At 36.8% G+C, this 21,513-nt stretch overlaps 1 protein-coding gene across 1 annotated transcript in view; it reads right to left on the bottom strand.

Moving 5' to 3' along the window:
• Positions 1-21,513, bottom strand: part of MALRD1 (MAM and LDL receptor class A domain containing 1) — a 578,637-nt gene that overhangs the window by 145,802 nt on the left and 411,322 nt on the right. The window contains exon 33 of the mRNA XM_057732597.1: positions 9,374-9,531. Within this exon, the coding sequence (XP_057588580.1) occupies positions 9,374-9,531 (158 nt within the window). The remainder of the gene's footprint in view (positions 1-9,373; positions 9,532-21,513) is intronic.

Below are 21,513 nucleotides of genomic sequence, written 5' to 3'. Positions count from 1 at the left end.
GAAATTCTCTTGTCCTGTATCAAACTTTACCTCTTTTCATAGATATTAAATAACTCACCTGAGCTAGCATTAAATATCAGAACAAGCCAGAAGCTAGAAAGCTGAACTACTGGAACTAAATGATCTCATGGGAAATTAATTTGGTTTCACTTAGGGCTCTTTTGGCAATGTGAATCAGAAAGTGACTAGCACCACCACTTTAAAGAGTGTTTTTAATTTTTTTTTCCAAATTCCACTAAATATTTTATTTTTCTTAGTTTAAAACTATTTGATAAGTGTGAAATGATTTAAGTGAAAAATTTCAAATACAACATACAATAGCAAGAAATACATAATAAGAAATTCACCATTCCCATAACATTTGAGGAAGTCTTATGGCAGATAGACTAGTTTCTGTCATTATTTATTTATTATTATTATTATTTTTTGTTCATAAGATTCCTCTATTATCTTTTTTTTTTATTTTTTGGGGGTACACCAAGTTCAATCATCTGTTTTTATACACATATCCCTGTATTCCCTCCCTCCCTTGACTCCCCCCCCACCCTCTCTCGAGTCCCCCCCACCCTCCCCGTCCCAGTCCTCTAAGGCATCTTCCATCCTCGAGTTGAACTCCCTTAGTTATACAACAACTTCCCACTGGCTATCTATTTTACAGTTGGTACTATGTATATGTCTGTGCTACTCTCTCGCTTCGTCTCAGCTTCCCCTTCACCCCCCGCCCCCTCCCAAACCTCGAGTTCTCCAGTCCATTCTCTGCACCTGCGTCCTTGTTCTTGTCACTGAGTTCATCAGTACCATTTTTAGATTCCGTATATGTGAGTTAGCATACAATATTTGTCTTTCTCTTTCTGACTTACTTCACTCTGTATGACAGACTCTAGGTCTATCCACCTCATAACATATAGCTCCATCTCATCCCTTTTTATAGCTGAGTAATATTCCATTGTGTATATATGCCACATCTTCTTTATCCATTCGTTTGTTGATGGGCATTTAGGTTGCTGCCATGTCCTGGCTATTGTAAATAGTGCTGCAATAAACATTATGGTACATGTTTCTTTTGGGATTATGGTTTTCTTTGGGTATATGCCCAGTAGTGGGATTACTGGATCATATGGTAGTTCTATTTGTAGTTTTTTAAGGAACCTCCAAATTGCTTTCCATAGTGGCTGTACCAACTTACATTCCCACCAACAGTACAGGAGAGTTCCCTTTTCTCCACACCCTCTCCAACATTTGTGGTTTCCAGATTTTGTGATGATGGCCATTCTGATCAGTGTGAGGTGATACCTCATTGTGGCTTTGACTTGCATTTCTCTGATGATGAGTGATGTTGAGCATCTTTTCATGTGTTTGTTGGCCATCTGTATGTCTTCTTTGGAGAGGTGTCTATTTAGGTCTTCCGCCCATTTGTGGATTGGGTTATTTGCTTTTATTGGTATTAAGCTGCATGAGCTGCTTGTATATTTTGGAGGTTAATCCTTTGTCTGTTGCTTCATAGGCAATTATTTTTTCCCATTCTGAGGGTTGCCTTTTTGTCTTGTTTATGGTTTCTTTCTCTGTGCAAAAGCTTTTAAGTTTCATGAGGTCCCATTTGTTTATTCTTGATTTTATTTCCATGATTCTAGGAGGTGGGTCCAAAAGGATCTTGCTTTGATGGATGTCATAGAGTGTTCTGCCTATGTTTTCCTCTAGGAGTTTGATAGTGTCTGGCCTTACGTGTAGGTCTTTAATCCATTTGGAGTTTATTTTTGTGTATGGTGTTAGGAAGTGTTCTAATTTCATTCTTTTGCATGTAGCTGTCCAATTTTCCCAGCACCACTTATTGAAGAGGCTGTCTTTTTTCCATTGTATATGTGTGCCTCCTTTGTCAAAGATAAGGTGCCCATATGTGTTTGGGCTTACTTCTGAGTTCTCTATTCTATTCCATTGATCTTCCTTTCTATTTTTGTGCCAGTACCATACTGTCTTGATCACTATGGCCTTGTAGTATAGTTTGAATTCAGGAAGCCTGATTCCACCAACTCCATTTTTCCTTCTCAAGATTGCTTTGGCTATTCGGGGTCTTTTGCGTTTCCATACAAATCGTAAGATTTCTTGCTCTAGTTCTGTGAAAAATGCCATTGGTAATTTGATCAGGATTGCATTGAATCTGTAAATTGCTTTGGGTAGTACAGTCATTTTCACGATGTTGATTCTTCCAATCCAGGAACATGGTATGTCCCTCCATCTGTTTGTGTCGTCTTTGATTTCTTTCCTCAATGTCTTAAAGTTTTCTGCATACAGATCTTTTGCCTCCTTAGGCAGGTTTATTCCTAGGTATTGTATTCTTTTGGTTGCAATGGTGAATGGGAGAGTTTCCTTACTTTCTCTTTCTGCTCTTCCGTTGTTAGTGTATAGGAATGCGAGAGATTTCTGTGCATTAATTTTGTATCCTGCTACTTTACTAAACTCATTGATTAGTGCTAGCAGTTTTCTGGTAGAGTCTTTAGGGTTTTCTATATATAATATCATGTCATCTGCAAAGAGTGACAATTTGACTTCTTCTTTTCCAATTTGGATTCCTTTTATTTCTTTTTCTTCTCTGACTGTTGTGGCTAAAACTTCCAAAACTATGTTGAATAATAGTGGTGAGAGTGGACACCCTTGTCTTGTTCCTGTTCTTAGAGGGAATTCTTCCAGTTTTTCCCCATTGAGAACGATGTTGGCTTTTGGTTTCTCATATATGGCTTTTATTATGTTGAGGTAATTTTCTTCTATGCCCATTTTCTGAAGAGCTTTTATCATAAATGGATGTTGAACTTTGTCAAAAGCTTTTTCTGCATCTATTGAGATGATCATATGGTTTTTATCCTTCAGTTTGTTGATATGATGTATCACGTTGATTGATTTGCGTATATTGAAGAATCCTTGCATCCCAGGGATAAACCCCACTTGATCATGGTGTATGATTTTTTTAATGTGCTGTTGGAGTCTGTTAGCTAGTATTTTGTTGAGGATTTTTGCATCTATATTCATCAGTGATATTGGTCTGTAATTTTCTTTTTTTGTGACATCTTTGCCTGGTTTTGGTATCAGGGTGATGGTGGCCTCGTAGAATGAGTTTGGAAGTGTTCCACCTTCTGCGATATTTTGGAAGAGTTTGAGAAGGATAGGTGTTAGCTCTTCTCTAAATGTTTGATAGAATTCGCCCGTGAACCCATCTGGTCCTGGGCTTTTGTGTGTTGGGAGATTTTTAATCACTGCCTCAATTTCCATACTTGTGATTGGTCTGTTCATGGTTTCTATTTCTTCCTGGTTCAGTCTTGGAAGATTGTATTTTTCTAAGAATTTGAGTGTTTTTAATTTTATGTGTAGGTAGGTAATTCAAAGACAGAAAGAAACTGACCTAGAAAGTAAAGTACGTATTAGCATTGTTCCATAATTTGTGAGCCTGTGAGTCAAAGGATACTGATGCCTGTATAGACATCTTATTATTCTGCATATTATTCATTCACTATCCTGAATATTATTCATTTACATCAGGCTTTCCAGTTCCTATAAAACATTTTCTTCATCATGCAGCACTCTACTTTGCAGGCTGGGATAAATCTGAGTTGTTTGGCTTTCCACCATAAAAAGTAATATGGCATCATAACTGAATTTCACTTTGATCTCATCAACTGTATATCTTCTTTGACTGCACTAGCTTTATATGATGCCTTTCACTAATATACCAATAAAATTAAAGTGTGCTTTATTTAGAAAATAATCTTAACATGCCAGTGAAGATTTAAGTCTTGTTCATTACCTATTTTCCAGTTTATCCTTGTACTCCACTTGAAGCCAAGCCATATCTTCTCTGCCGGAGACCCCTGGAAATCACCTTCTAACTTATCTTCCTGTTTGACTTCTACTTCTGGCTTCCTCCTATCTCAAGGTCCTGTTCCCTTTCCACACAGCAGCCAGACAAATCTTCTAAATTTTCAAATGAGGTGTTATTGTCCCTCAGTTTTAAACTCTCTGCTATGGACTTAATGAGTCCCTTCAGATTCACATGCTGAAGCCCTAATTCCCAATGCTTTGGTTTTTGGAGGTAGGGTCTTTGGGAGGTTATTAGTTCATGAAGGTAAGGCGCCTGTGAATGAGATTAGTGTCCCTATAAGAAGAGACACAAGAGGGACTTCCCTGGTGGTGCAGTGGTTAAGCATCCACCTGCCAATGCAGGGGACACGGGCTTGCTCCCTGGTCTGGGAAGATCAGGAGCAACTAAGCCTGTGGCTACAATTACCAAGCCTATGCATTACAACTACTGAAGCTGCACACTCAGAGTCCATGCTCTGCAACAAGAGAAGCCACCACAATGAGAAGCTCGCACACAGCAATGAAGAGTAGCCCCCCGCTCACCACAACTGGGGAAAGCCCGAGTTCAGCAACAAAGACCCAATGCAGCCAAAAAAAGAAAGAAATACACAAGAAAGATGATCTCTTTCTGACAGGTGAGCACACAGTGAAAGGTTGGGAAGAGGGTCCACAACAGGAACCAAATTGGCCTGTACCTTGATCTTGACCTCCTCAACCTCCAGGACTGTGAGAAGTAAACTTCTGTTGCTTGAGCGATCTAATCCATGCTAATTTGTGATAGCAGCCTAAGCTAAGAGACTCTCCAATGACTTCCAGTGATTCTTAAAATAAAACCTAATCTCTTTACCACCCTCACAAAGCTCTGAAGGAGCTGCTTCCCACCTATCTCTCATCATCGTTCTCCCTCATGTGTATTTTGTTCCAGCTATACTGGCCTCCAGATACCTTCCAGTTCTGAGCTTTTCCATTAGCTTGTTTCGTCTGCCTAGAACATCCTTACTCCAGTTATTCACAGGAATGGATCTTTCTGGTTTTTCAAACCTAAATTCAAACCTCATATTTCTCAGAGAGGTTTTCTTACCATTCAATATAAAATAACTCTCCCAGCAGACCATGAGTAATTATTTATCACAGAAAACAGTTTAATTTACTCCAGAGTACTGTATCACAAATTGAAGTTTTCATATTTGTGTTTTTTATGCTTGTTTTCTGGCCTCCCCTACTAAACAGTAAGTTTTTAATAAGTTAATGTGAGGAGGACAAGTTTAAACTGAATGAAGCTCACTCAAAATTTTTCATTGTTTTATCAGTTAATGTCTTCAAAAGATTTGTTTTCTCTGAGGTGTGCACTTAGGGCTGAGTTAGAAAATATACACTAACATATTTCAAGTAGAAGAAATTTAATGTAGGGAATCGGTACAAAGTTTATGGAAGAGATGAGAAACCAAGAAAATTATGAGGCAACCTATAGATTACTATATATGTACAGGAAGATGTTTCCATTCTGAAAACTAGAGGGTCAAAGGGAGGGAGCCCTGATGCTGAGTTGCTGGAAGAAGATGGCATTTGGCAGGCATCCTTGGTGGGAGCCAGAGTCAGGGAGGCAGTGTCTGTCTGGGGGAAACTGAGTCACAGATGAGATGCAGTAGAAACTCATCCAGAGAGAGACAGACAGACAGACACACAGAGGAGGAAGGAGTGTCTCCTCTCCCTGCCCTCAGATCTTTGGCCAGTACCTTCCTTTGTCCAAACTCATTCAGGAGTGCAGACAGCAAAGGACTCTGGGAAGTGTAGTTCTCTGGGATACAGATCAGAGCACAGAAGGGCAAGGAATACATAGCACTTACTACAGTTTCATAAAATATGTGCTGACAAGAAAGCATTCTAGCACAATCTGCAATTTGATATCTCTTTTACGAATGCCTTGTTATTTTTGTGGCTTCACAGATGCTCTATCATGAAACTTCACTTTAGGTATTTTCTTTGCCATACCCTTTCTAAAGGATTTATGTAATCGATGTAAGAAATAGTTTCAGATTATCACAATTATAATCTACCATGTGCTCCAGAACCATGTTTGCTATTAACTCAAGAAGTCACCTGTTTATGGCATGTCCTTAAGCAGTGTCTTTCAACCTTTCCAAACATGAAGACTTTAGTTTAGAAATACATATTTTTCTACTTAGAAAGATAATACACATTTAATGTAGAAAATTAATAAAATAAATAAGAGTAAAAGGAATGAAAAAAATCTTTTCATCTCACAGTCTAGAGATAATTACCATTTTAGTGTGTATACTTCCATACATTTCTCATATGTATACACACACAGATACGGATATTTCTATAGGTTAAGATACAGATACAGATATTCACATGTTAACCTGTGCAAAACTAGATATATTTTTACATGGCATTCTAGAATACACATTTGTTAATTAGGTTACTTTGGTTATTAATGAATCATAAATACTTCTCTTTATCATTAATTATTCATTCACAGAGTTAATTTCTCCATAGTATTTAATTGTAAGAGTGAATGTACTATATTTCACCAGTTCTTAATATTTGACATTCAGGTGGTTTCAAATATTTCCTATCATAAACACCAGTGAGATGAAGTACCTTGTCAATAAAATATCTTGCGTATCTATCTTTATTTCCTTGTAATATATTTATAGATGTGGAATGCTTCAGTAAATAATGTAAAAATTATGAAGCATTTAGTGTCCAAAATGCTCTTTATACTTGCATATTGATAGCAATGAATAGCTATTTCTCCAGATCCACACCTTCAGTGGATATTGTTTATTTTATTCTTGTAAAATTTCTTTTTAATATTAAAAACAGGAGGTTTTGCCTCACCACAAATCCAGATAATATTAGTTGAAGTTTCAGTTACTTTAGAAAATATGTGCACAAAGGTGGGTTCTCAGATCCTCTGTAAGAAGCTGTCCATCAGAGTTGCCAACGTTGTAACTACAGATGATTCTTTCAAATGCAACACATCAGTTGAAAAACCCCACCCTAGAAAATGTTGTAACATGTGACACTGTTATACCCAAATTAGAGATTAAAAGAATGAAAAAAGTTGCATGTGAAAGAATAGCATGTTGCTGGAAAGCCTCAATTTAAAGGGTAAAAAGAAGGGGTTTCCACATCATGGGTTCATTCACATACAAAAATACGGCACACTCAGGAATTTTTTCAGCCTGGGAATAACTCAAGATTAAAAGCAACAGTTGAGAAAATGAGACTTGCCACAGTTACTGGGATCCCTCAGAGACATAAAGATACATTATGAAAACAGCTTCTCCTTGGGTTTCTGTAACAGTTAGGAATTTTTCAATACCAAGTAACAGAAAGGATTTTACCGGCTCAGGCAAAGTAGGCACCAGGATTTAAAGAGAGCAGGCGCAATCCTGTTTCTTCCTCTAGCTAGATTCTTCCTTACACACTCTCTCTCCCCACATTGGGAAGGATGGCCTCCCAATGACCCCAATTCTACCCTACCTCCTTGTGACATGTAACACAGAAGAAAGAGAAAGCATCTCATAAACATTGCATCAAATACTGGAAATGACCATGATTGGCCCCGCTTGAGTCACCTGTAGAGGCAGTTAAAAAAAAAAAAAAAAAAAAGCCATGGTGACTGTCAAACCTACGAAAACAATTTGGAATAGGGGAGGGCAATTCCTCAACAAAACCTGGATGTCAGTCTGACTACAATTCCCCTCCACTATTCTTTCCAGTAGACCTCTCTAAAGAGAGGCTAGTGTATAAAAGCATTGCTACGTTTAACTGCTGCCCTCCAGTTAGAAAAATGAGTAACCACCAAAAACAAGCTATCAGAAATCAAGACTTGAGGCCAACATTTCCATTTCAAAGGCTGTTCGCAGCAACATGGCTAAAAGCAGTGTTTTAACTAGGTAACTGAACTAGCTGACTGTCATAGTTAGGATTTTACATCTGAATTTTGGGAGACAAAAACATTCAGTATACAGCACTGACTCACCAGCTGGTGAACAGCTAAAGGATGTACGGATGCTGTTTTTGAATTGAGGAAGCAACATTTTGTTAGAAAGTGACTGGAATCTACAGTGCATTCTGTTGAAAGGTTCATTGGTCTTTCGGTTTCATTTGTTTCTGTATGTAACAAATAACCATAGACCAGTGTCCTCTTTAATTACAGCACCGATGTTTTAAAATGTCAGTGAAGACAACACATTATAGTCTTTGCAAGATCAGTGGTTATAAATTATCCTGGACAAAATTTAGCATAAGCAGTAGGCTAATTGACTGAATATTCACATACTGTATGTAAAAACAACGAAAAAAATCCAAAATTTTCTCATGATCTACAAATAGTCACACGTATCTAAACTGTTAAAAATGAATCTCTTTCTCTGTTGTTTTTATTGGCTTCTCTTTAGAAAAACGGACATTTAAATAGAATCAGTACAAACTCTCCACTTCCTTTGCATGTTTTTTATTTTTACTTGATAAGAGCTCTCTTTCCTATCACTGGCTAGAATTGATAATGCCTTTTATTCTTTCCTTCTTTCCCTCATGTTTCTCCTTAGACATCTGTGAGTAATGCAGAAAATCTGAGAAACAGTACTGGATAAAGGATGTCAGGTTTTTGAAATCAGATTTTTGGCTAATTGTGTAATCACTGAAAAATTACTAAGCCACTTTGAGTTTCAGTTTCTTTCCTGAAAACTTGGGGAAAAAGATACTACCTCATCAGGTGAATGTGAGAATTAAAACTAACACACTCAAAGTTAAAATGAACAGCAAGAAAGATAGGAATCACTTAACAACAGCTGTTAATATTTACGAGGGACAACACTTGAGATCAAGACAAAAATTCTAAACTATATTTATCCCAACAACAAATGACTGTAAAATTTCAAGACAATAACACGACATGTTGCGTTCTGCTATACAATCTTTTAATTAGAAACTAAGATTTCCAAATTGGTTCCTAACAAGTGAAAAGCTCATCCATCGATCTTTCTTTCATACAATAAGACATATAAACGCAGCAACGTGTTTCTTTAAAGACATCTGCGTTTGGTGCAGATTTGCGTATTAAATCAGTTAAAAACGAAGCAGGCATGTTGTTTTTTGCATGAGCTGGTATATACTTTCAATCTTAAGTGTGCTTTGCCTTTATTTTGGGGAAGAAAATTCTCTCCATTACTACCCCTCTCATCACATTTCTTCATTGTCCCTAAATTGTTAACAGAAGATACATGGAGAATCTGCCCATAATCTTTTATCTCTAGATCATCTTTTAAATAGCACGCGCTATAATTGAGTTCAGGTGGCTTCCATGAATGAGATAAATCTTGAATGAGATTAAGATGAATGTCAGCACTACTTGCCAAAGTCCCATTGCCCCAGAAAGAAATGAGAAATTAATAGAATCAGGACTGGTGTTGTCTGACTACCCCCCCAAAAATGTTTAGACACATACTTTGAATATTTCAGTGAAAGACAAATCTCTGTCTTCCTTTTGTACCTTTAATACTCCCATGCTCTTGGGATCGACCATGTAGAACCAGAACCGAACACTACACATTCCGAGGCTTGCTGGGAAGTACTGAGAAGTAGTGATTCTTGCAGTGTATCCTTCTTTGGGGCCAGATGAGTTGACATACAGGAAGTGCTGGCCACTACCTTGAAATAGATGAATATATTTTTTATTTAGTGAAATAATAGGTTTGATAGCATGAGGCAGAATATATTTAAATCATGTGCAAACTTCATTTTTTCCCCACACAAACCCACACAGAAAATTAAACACAACTCATTTTCTTATTGTCAGTTATATATCAATACTATTTAATTCTTTGAAGCAATATTAAAAAGTGTCATGATGATTATGTGATTCACAAAATTCACCTTGGTTTGTGACTTGTGCATAAAGTGACCAAATATTTGTGTTGACTCTGAAAGTGTCTTTCTTTTCTCCCAGTTTGCTCAAAACCATCTGTCAGTTTCAAGTAAATAAAGTATTTTGTATGCTGCATGTAGAGCAGGTAAGGAGGAAGTTGAGGGCTGACTGATATTGTATCTCATTTTTGGTTGTTCTGATTCCTGTACCGACCAAAGTATCAGTAAATGGCAGGCAAGAACTGCAAAGTGAAATGCAATTCTGAAAGCCACCACAGTATTTTTCTGAATAACAGCTGACTTCTATTCTCCTCAACTGCATTAGTATGTGAAAGAGCTCTCCATTTAAACACAATCGGATTTTCTTTTTCTGCACACATCACCAAAATTCATCACAGTTACTAGTCCCTCCATGGCTTTTACTGGGGGAGAATGAAAAAAAAATACATATAAACACTTTCTCAGGTTAAATATTTATTTGTAGTCCTAAACTAAGGCTATTCAAATGTTTTCTAACTAAAAGTATTATTTGTTCCTGTATTTAAGTATTGTTACTGAGATACATGTTCTTAAATCATAAATTGTGAGTTAACAGTATGCCTTTTCCAGAATGTCATATAGTTGGAATCAGACAGTACATAGCCTTTTTAGATCAGCTTCTTTAAGTTAGCAGTATGTATCATTTAAAGTTCTTCCATATTTGTGTGTGGCTTGATAGCTCATTTATTTTTATCACTGAATAACATTCCCTTGTACAGTTTGTTTATCCATTCACCTATGAAGGACATCTTGGTTTCTTCTAAGCTTTAGCAAATATGAATAACGCTTTTGTAAGCATCAGCGTGTTAAGTTTTTGTGTGGACAGTTTTCAACTCATTTGTGAGTATACCAAGGTGCACAACAGCTGGATCTTATAGTTAAGACTATGTTTGGTTTTGTATGAAACTGACAACCTGTCTTCCAAAGTTGGCTGTACCATTTTGCAGTCCCACCAGCAATGAATGAGAGCTTCTCTTCCTTCTCATTCTCAACCATATTTGATCTTATCAGTGATTTGGATTTTAGCTGTTGCAATAGCCAATACTTATTGGTGTTCTCGCTTGAGGGCAGGCCTTGTTACTAAGAACAGGCTGCTCTGGGTAAATTTCAAAATGGCTACTTTTCCCCTCCACCAGCTCAAAGCAGAGAGGAGGTCTATCTTCATCATGAGAAATGGTAGGACTTCTGAAGTTAAAACTTACAGAAGTGTGGGGCCCCCTGACACCGAATCCCCTGGAATTTTTAAATCTCTCGAACGTGTGCACCTTGAGCCTGCAGCAATTCATCAGTTATAGTTTAGGATTTGCTACCCCAGTTCTGATTCTTGCAGAGGTTTCTGTTCGTGAGCTTCTGCTCCAGGAAGCTGTGATTCTGTTTCTCCTGTCTGTCTCCAATCTGGAATCAGTGGTTTGCCTTCGACCTCAATTTTCTAACAGATCTAAAAAGAATTGTTGATTTTTAGTTTATCCAGCTTTTTGTCTTGTTATGAGAATAGGAATAATGACTTCCAAATGACATGTCAGACAAGAAACTGAAAGTGACTTGTATCTATTAAAAAAATCCTTACTGAAAATATTTCTCTTCACTAAGAACCCTTATAACGTCCGTCAAAATAAAGAAAAAATCTTAATCAAGAGAAATAACCAAGGAACATGACGTGAATTATTATAGCAAGATTTTCCTCAATATAAAAGAGTGGTAGTGGAAATGGAAAGTTTCACTATTGCATCAGTGAACTGTCTTCTATTCTCATTGTCTTATGAATTATATTTTATGTGCTAACAAATAGCAGATTAGGAAAATTGTACACACTATTTTAACTCAGCAATGAAATAGTTTTCTAAGCTTTCTTTCACATTTCTTTGCAAGGATGTCACTTGTTTGTATTCTTATTTGGAAAATGAAGACATATATGTGGCATGCACAACCTAGATACACCTAAACTCCATCTGTCAAACCTGCTAAGAACTGTGGCTTATTCATTAAGCACAAGCATTCTTTAAACCCATGCTATTTTGATTAAATGAATTTTCTTTCACCTTATTACTTTTTACACTCTTGATGACTTCCAATACATTTAAACTGCACTTTCTCAAACATGCTTTAAAACATTATCCTGAATGAGGGAATATAATACAATTAGCTATAATAATTACTTTTTTTATATAGTTAAGACTATTGAAAATATGGAATCTATTCAGCCTATATTGGATAAAAAGAAATAGCCTTGATCTAAATCCAAATAAAGTAATGTTAACTATGTTTGTATAAAGCTATTCCACATTTCGTAGCTCAGCTCTTAAACAGTATGACACACTTAATGAGACTGATGAACTTCTATCTCTAAAGCAGATTATGTTTAACTCAGACATCGAATATATTTCTTTCCCTGCTCTGGTGCTAACCTGATGCTGAAGGTCAAATATTTAGGGCAGTGGGAAATAAGTAATTGTGTTGACAAATTTAATCCATTTTACAAAGTTAGGAATCCTGATTTAAAACCTTGTATTTCAGTAAATTTATTCCTCTGACTACAAAAATGCATTAAAACTTCAGTAATTCAGATGTTTCTCTTGAATAATTTTAATCATACAACATTTAGTTTTATAAGGTAATTTTAAGTTTGCCCAGCAACTCAAGTTCATTGTAACCAAGTTCTCCATTCTCAGTCATTCCCTACAGGCTCCCAGAGTGACCTCGATCACAGCGTCCTTAGTGTCCCAATACCTTTTGCATGGCATCCTAGATGGGAAGCAATAGTGTAGTTTTGTTTATTAAGTACTCAAGTTCAAATAACTTAATACTTATTGGTATTCTAACCATATTATAGGCATTTGAAAATTAACACACACAAACTGAAAAAAAATTTATTTCGTTCTTAAATAGCCACAGTTACTTTCTATTGGAATTTGTGTCTACTGGGCACTGCACACATTCTCGAACCTTGAAATCAGATTGAACACCATCACCTTTGTTTCCTACTCCACTTTATTTTCCCCAGTACTTACTTTCTCTTACAGCAACTACTGAACAGCAGTTTAGCAAAGGTACAACATCACTGAAAAGAAAGTAGGACAATCTGATGTTTGTATTTTAGGGCTATATCATGGAACTCAGTGTAAAAAAAAAAAAACTATAATAAACTGGGAATGATAATAATCCACATTCCACGTTAGTATATTTATTCCAGTACAAGGTAAACAATGTTATATAAGGATCGACATCAAAGTTAGCAATTCCAATTATTAGTTAGGTGACTCTGGATGAGTTTTCAAAGCACACTCCACCTAGCCTCTTCTGATTTGCGTATTCAGTTTTGGACTTACAGCATCCCACAGTCAAACACAAAAACCAGGAAGTCAATTCCTATGTGATGTATTAGTGCATGTAAATATAAAATGCTATCCATTTAAAAATTTAAGATTGCAAAACCGTGCATGGCAATTTAGAAGCCACCATTGCAAATTTGGTCTTTGGGGATTTTAACTTCTGGAACTTGAGTATATCTAAGTTTGACTTTGTAAGTGGAATAGACTTGTTGCAATGCCATATTTTTTTTGGAGAATCATAAAGGTGAAAAGTTGCTTAACCTCTTAAAATTATTAATGGAAAGTTATGAATTATCCAGGAACTACGTAATGTATCACAAAATTATAAAACCTTACATTGAATAAATTATAAAACCTTACATTGAATTATATTTTCAGAAACAGACTCATTCTTTATCTAGCAAGCTCAGACTAGACCTACTTTCAAACATTTATAAACTTTCAGTTGCTTCATTAAGAACTACCTCTTTATATCTAGCAAAATCCTTGGGGAAGGTCAGTCTAGCCTCCCACACAAAGTTCGGAATTTGTTAAAGCAGATAATAAAGCTGAAAATTCTCAACTGCCACAGCACAGTGAGAACTTAACAGTAAATCATTAAACCAGTTTTATTTAAATGTAACTTTATGGGATGATCAACAACATTCATTCACGGGATAGATTTCTACAGAAGCAGAATTTTTGGTTTGTTGGTTTGATTTTGGACTTTCCCAGCTTTCTACTGGGTATTTAAAATGTTACTTAACTCTCGCATATTAGATCAACATGCATTCAGTTAAGTTTGTAAAATTTATCATACTTTAATTAAACACTGCTAGATATAATACTCTAGAACATGTGGATTCACTAAATATTGTCCGAATTTTACCTCTCCCCACACTTTCTGCCTCCTGATATTTTCTGCACATTTTCAGTTTAATACTTCAGTTTTGCTTGTACAGGTTTAATGATGACAAGTTCTTAAGATTCTTAGGGTATAGCTTTTATATTTCATATCTTAATTAGCTAAAATAAGAACTGGCTAGAAATTTCTCATTAATGTTCAATATTTTACCTTAAAAACTTTAAAGAATTTGCATGTTTTCAAAAACTGACTTAGTGTCAAGTAGGGCAAATTCAGCAACAAAGTGTACTTTGTTCAAATCACTGCTGTTTCTTGACATTAGAGGCCAAAATATATTAGCCACATTCAGAATCTATCACCATGCTTCATGGACATTCTTTTCTAACTTTGGTATCTGCAGAAAGTAAGATTCTAATTTGTCTTTTAGATGTTATTAGCTATAATATTGAGTTTTGAAAATGTTTCATTGAGTTATTATGCCATAAGGTAATAAATCTGACATGTCTTTTCAAAACAGACAGTTAATACTTTTAAAAGAAAGCTGTATTTTGAAAGCTCCAGTGCCCTCAGCAGAATCACACTCATTTGCTCTAGGGTCAAATCATAAAAGACAATTTCCCACTTCAAGTGGTCTGAATTCCATCCTTGTTTTAAATTGTAGGCAATTTTCCTCTTTCTTCGCCCCTTCCTCATAAAATAAAGCTGCATAATGTTTTTTCTTTTTTTTTTTTTTAATGCCATGCAATATGTCTCTCTTTCAAGACAGCAAATTCTCCCTTCCTCAGTCAGACTTACTTAGCTTGGCTCTACAACCTCTATAATTTCTACTTGTCCTTCAGTCTGAAATAGAAGGATGCACAGTGACTATCAGTTAAAATGCCCTCAATTTCTTTTTGTACTTTCATCCCTTCCTAACCCCAGATTTTCAAGGGACTGGCTATTTGCAGCTGCACGTTTTAAAGCCTGTGAAATATAAACATATTCAGGGAACAAAAGTTGCCTCAAAGTTTTCAAAATGGCAACCACTGATACAGCGCCTCTCAAGTCAAATGAAATTTTCTCATGATATTTGCTAGACACTGTCTACCATTACATCACTTCTATTTGCTTTTTTGTAGAGCTGTGCAATGACTAGATTTGGCATCTCTTTATTTTTACCTTTTCCAACAGTTTATTCTTTAGACATTATTCTCTTCAGTCATTATTACCTATTTTTAAAAACCCACTTTTCAGCAGAATGTCCTATTTCAATACTATTTTCTATTACTGAATTCGGTCCTATAAGTTCTCCCCTTAGTATGCAATGTTCTGATGTAAAAATCTGATATAAAAAAGGTTCTAGTTGTGACATGCCAACACAGGGTAGATTTATCTTATTTTGAAAGCTTCTAATTTGCTCTGCAGCAAGAATGTCTCAATCACATGAAGAAGATATATGAATGGAACTGGTTGGCACTTCCTATAAGTCTAGGAATTTCAAAGGGCTCTGAATTTCTTAATCCTTATACTAGAAGAATCCTGAACAACATCTTTATGTGTCTTTTCTTATAAAGATGCCTTTGGAGGCAATCAAGATGGCAGAGTAGGAGGACATGCGATCACTCCCTCTTGCAAGAGCACCGGAATTACAACTAACTGCTGAACAACCATTGACAGAAAGACACTGGAACGCACCAAAAAAAACCACCCCATATCCAGACACAAAGGAGAAGCAGCAATGACACGGTAGCAGGGGTGCAATCATGTTAAAATCAAATCCCATAAATGCTGGGTGGGTGACTCACAAGCTGGAGAACAGTTATACTGCAGAAGTCATGAGGGTTCTGAGTCCCACGTCAGGCTTCCCAACCTGGGGGTCCAGCAATGGGAGGAGGAATCCCCAGAGAATCAGACTTTGAAAGCCAGCGGGATTTGATTGCAGGACCTCCACAGGACGGGGGGAAATGGAGATGCCACTCTTGGAGGGCACACAAAAAAGTGTGCTCACCAGGACCCAGTGGGAAGGAGCAGTGACCCCATAGGAGACTGAACCAGACCTACATGCTGGTGTTGGAGGGTTGCCTGCAGAGGTGGGGGACAGCTGTGGCTCACCAAGGAGACAGGGGAACTGGCAGCAGGGGTTCTGAGAAGTGCTCATTGGCGTGAGCCCTTCCAGAGTCCATCATTAGCTCCACCAAAGAGCATGTAAGCTCCAGTGTTGGGTCGTTTCAGGCCAAATGACCACCAGGGTGGGAACACAGCACCACCCATTGGCAGACAAGCAGATTAAAGTGTCACTGAGCTCCACCTACCAAATCAGATTAAAGTTTTACTGAGCTCCACCCACCCAGCCCAACCCACCATCAGTCCCTCCCATTAGGAAGCACCCACAAACCTCCTAGATAGCTTCCTCCCCAAGAGGGCAAACAGCAGTATCAAGCAGTATCAGGAGTATTTCATCTTGTGGAACTGAAAACCACAGCCACAGAAAGACACAGAAAATGAAAAGGCAAAAGACTTTGTACCAGATGAAGGGACAAGATAAAACACCAGAAAAACAACTAAATGAAGAGGAGATAGTCACCCTTCCAGAAAAAGAATGCAGAATAATGATGGTGAAGATGATCCAGGACTTTGAAAAAAGATTGGATGCAAAGATCAAAAAGTTGCAAGAAAAGTTAACCAAAGACCTAGAAGAAATAAAGAGCAAACAAACAGAGATATGCAACACAATAACTGAAATGAAAAATACACTAGAAGGAACCAATAGCAGATTAACTGAGGCAGAAGGATGAATAAGTGACCTGGAAGACAGAATGGTGATAATCACTGATGCAGAAAAGAATAAAGAAAAAAGAATGAAAAGAACTGAAGACAGCCTAAGAGACCTCTGGGACAATGTTAAACACACAACATTCGCATTTTAGGGGTCCCAGAAGGAGAAGAGAGAGAGAAAGGACCTGAGAAAATACTGGAAGAGATTATAGTTGAAAACTTCCCTAACATGGGAAAGGAAATAGCTACCCAAGTCCAGGAAGTGCAGAGAGTCCCAGGCAGGATAAACCCAAAGAGAAACACACCAAGACATATAGTAGTCAAATTGACAAAAATTAAAGACAGAGAAAAGTTATTAAAAGGAAGAAGGGAAAAATAACAAATAGCATACAAGGGAAGTGCCATCAGGTTAACAGCTGATTTCTGAGCAGAAACTCTACAGTCCAGAAGGGAGTGACACGATATATTTAAAGTGATGGCAGGGAAGAACCTACAACCAAGAATACTCTACCCAGCAAGGATCTCATTCAGATTTGACAGAGAAATCAAAAGCTTTACAGACAAGCAACAGCTAAGAGAATTCAGCACCACCAAACCAACCCTACAACAAATGCTAAAGGAACTTCTCTAAGCGGGAAACATAAGAGAAGAAAAGGACCTACAGAAACAAAAACAAAACAATTAAGGAAATGGTAACAGGAACATACATATTGATAATTACCTTGAATGTAAATGGATTAAATGCACCAACCAAAAGACACAGACTGGCTGAATGGATACAAAAACAAGACCCATCTATATGCTGTCTCCAAGAGACCCACTTCAGACCTAGGGACACATACAGACGGAAAGTGAGGGGATGGAAAAAGATATTCCATACAAATGGAAATCAAAAGAAAGCTGGAGTAGTGATACTCATATCAGATAAAATAGACTTTAAAATAAAAAAATGTTACAAGAGACAAGAAAGGACATTACATAAAGATCAAGAGATTCAACCAAGAAGAGGAGATAACAATTACAAATATATATGCACCCAATATAGGAGCACCTCAATACATAAGGCAAATGCTAACAACTACGAAAGAGGAAATTGACAGTAACACAATCATAGTGGGGGACTTTAACACCCCACTTACACCAATGGACAGATCATCCACACAGAAAATTAATAAGGAAACACAAGCTTTAAATGACACAATAAATCAGCTTGATTTAACAGATATCTACAGGACATTACATCCAAAACCAGCAGATTACACATTCTTCTCAAATGCACATGGAACATTCTCCAGGATAGATCACATTTTGGGTCATAAATCAAGCCTTGGTAAATTCAAGAAAATTGAAATCATATCAAGCATCTTTTCTGACCACAATGCTATGAGATTAGAAATCAATTACAGGAAGAAAACTGTAAAAAACACAAACACATGGAGGCTAAACAATACCCTACTAAATAACCAACAGATCACTGAAGAAATCAAAGAGGAAATCAAAAAATACCTTGAGACAAATGACAATGAAAACACAACAATTCAAAACCTATGGGATGCAGCAAAGGCAGTTCTAAGAGGGAAGTTTATAGCGATACAATCCTACCTCAAGAAACAAGAAAAATCCCCAATAAGCAATCTAACCTTACACCTAAAGAAACTAGACAAAGAAGAGCAAACAAAACCCAAAGTTAGTAGACGCAGAGAAATCATAAAGATCAGAGCAGAAATAAATGAAATAGAGACAAAGAAAACAATAGCAAAAATCAATAAAACTAAAAGCTGGTTCTTTGAGAAGATAAATAAAATTGATAAACCTCTAGCAAGACTCATCAAGAAAAAGAGGGAGAGGACTCAAATCCATAAAATTAGAAATGAAACAGGAGAAGTTACAACAGACACTGCAGAAATAAAAAGCACCACAATAGATTACTACAAGCAACTATATGCCAATAAAATGGACAACCTGGATGAAATGGACAGAGTCTTAGAAAGGTATAACCTTCCAAGACTGAATCAGGAAGACATAGAAAATATGAACAGACCAATCACAAGTAATGAAATTGAAACTGTGATTAAAAATCTCCCAACAAACGAAAGTCCAGGACCAGATGGATTCACAGGTGAATTTTATGAAACATTTAGAGAAGAGCTAACACCCATCCTTCTCAAACTCTTCCAAAACATTGCAGAGGAAGGAATACTCCCAAACTCATTTTATGAAGCCACCATCACCCTGATACCAAAACCAGACAAAGATACTACAAAAAAAGAAAACTACAGACCAATATCACTGATGAATGTAGATGCAAAAATCCTCAACAAAATACTAGGCAACAGAATCCAACAACACATTCAAAGGATCATACACCATGATCAAGTGGGGTTTATCCTTGGAATGAAAGGATTCTTCAATATACACAAATCAATCAATGTGATACACCATATTAACAAATTGAAGGATTAAAAACCACATGATCATCTCAATGGATGCAGAAAAAGCTTTTGACAAAATTCAACAGCCATTTATGATAAAGACTCTCCAGAAGGTGGGCATAGAGGGAACCTACCTCAACATAATAAAGGCCATATATGACAAACCCACAGCAAACTTCATTCTCAATGGTGAAAAAAGGCAAGCATTCCCGCTAAGATCAGGAACAAGACAAGGATGTCCACTCTCACCACTACTATTCAACACAGTTTTGGAACTCCTTGCCACAGCAAGCAGAGAAGAAAAAGAAATAAAAGGAATCCAAATTGGAAAAGAGGAAGAAAAACTGTCACTGTTAGCAGATGACATGATACTATACATAGAAAATCCTAAAGATTCCACCAGAAAACTACTTGAGCTAATCAATGAACTGGGTAAAGTTGCAGGATACAAAATTAACACACAGAAATCTCTTGCATTTCTATACACCAACAATGAAAGATCAGAAAGAGAAATTAAGGAAACAATCCGATTCACCATTGCAACAAAAAGAATAAAATACCTAGGAATAAACCTAACCAAGGAGGCAAAAGACCTGTACTCAGAAAACTATAAGACACTCATGAAAGAAATCAAAGAAGACACAAACAGATGGAGGGACATACCATGTTCTTGGATTGGAACAATCAACGTTGTGAAAATGACTATCTTACCAAAAGCAATTTACAGATTCAATGCAATCCCCATCAAATTACCAATGGCATTTTTCACAGAACTAGAACAAGAAATTTTACGATTTGTATGGAAACACAAAAGACCACGAATAGCCAAAGCAATCTTGAGAAGGAAAGATGGAGTTGGTGGAATCAGGCTTCCCGACTTCAGGCTATACTACAAGGCTACAGTGATCAAGACAGTATGCTACTGGCACAAAAACAAAAATATAGATCAATGGAACAGGATAGAAAGCCCAGAGATAAACTACAGTCAACTAATCTATGACAAAGGAGGCAAGGATATACAATGGAGAAAAGGCAGCGTCTTCAATAGTAGTGCTGGGAAAACTGGACAACTACATGGAAAAGAATGAAATGAGAACACTTCCTAACACCATGCACAAAAATAAACTCAAAATGGATTAAAGACCTAAATGTAAGGCCAGACACTATAAAACTCCTGGAGGAAAACATAGGAAGAACACTCTTCAATGTAAATAACAGCAAGATCTTTTTTGATCCACCCCCTAGAGTAATGGAAATAACAAAAATAAAGAAGTGGGACCTAATGAAACTTCAAAGCTTCTGCACAGCAAAGGAAACTATAAGCAAGATGAAAAGACAACCCTCAGAATGGGAGAAAATATTTGCAAACGAATCAACAGACAAAGGATTAATCTCCAAAATATATAAATAGTTTATCCAGCTCAATATCAAAAAAACAAACAACCCAATCAAAAAATGGGCAGAAGACCTAAATAGGCATTTCTCCAAAGAGGACATACGGATGGCCAAGAGGCACATGAAAAGCTGCTCAACATCACTAATTAGTAGAGAAATGCAAATCAAAACGACAATGAGGTATCACCTCACACCGGTTAGAAGGGGCATCATCAGAAAATCGACAAACAGTAAATGCTGGAGAGGGTGTGGAGAAAAAGGAATGCTCTTGCATTGCTGGTGGGAATGTAAATTGATACAGCCACTATGGAGAACAGTATGGAGGTTCCTTGCAAAGCTAAAAATAGAACTACCATATGACCCAGAAATCCCACTACTGGGCATATACCCAGAGAACACCATAATTCAAAAAGACACATGCACTCCAATGTACATTGCAGCACTATTTACAATAGCCAGGACATGGAAGCAACCTAAATGTCCATAAAAAGATGAATGGATAAAGAAGATGTGGCACATACATACAATGGAATATTACTCAGCTGTAAAAAGCAATGAAACTGGGACATTTGTAGAGACATGGATGGACCTAGAGACTGTCATACAGAGTGAAGTGAGAAAGAGAAAGACAAATATTGTATATTAACACATATATGTGGACTATAGAAAAATGGTACAAATCAACCAGTTTGCAAGGCAGAAATAGACACAGATGTAGAGAACAAACATATGGACACCAAGTGGGGAAAGTGGGGAGGGTTGAGGGGGGCAATGAATTGGGAGATTGGGATACCAAACTGTACACTCTAAATATATGCAGTTTATTGTAAAAAATAAAAAAAATTAAAAAGTTAAAAAAAAAGATGCCTTTGGAAACATGTATTGGTTTAATAGCATTTCTGTAACTTGGTTTCATTTGCCAAGTTGAGATTAAAAAGGAAACTAAAAATATAAATCATAAACGCTTTTCTTT

Source organism: Hippopotamus amphibius, chromosome 4 (assembly GCF_030028045.1).
Source record: "Hippopotamus amphibius kiboko isolate mHipAmp2 chromosome 4, mHipAmp2.hap2, whole genome shotgun sequence".
Taxonomy (NCBI): Eukaryota; Metazoa; Chordata; class Mammalia; order Artiodactyla; family Hippopotamidae; genus Hippopotamus; species Hippopotamus amphibius.
Note: the sequence above shows the minus strand (reverse complement) of the source record. Positions and strands in the feature narration are given on the sequence as shown.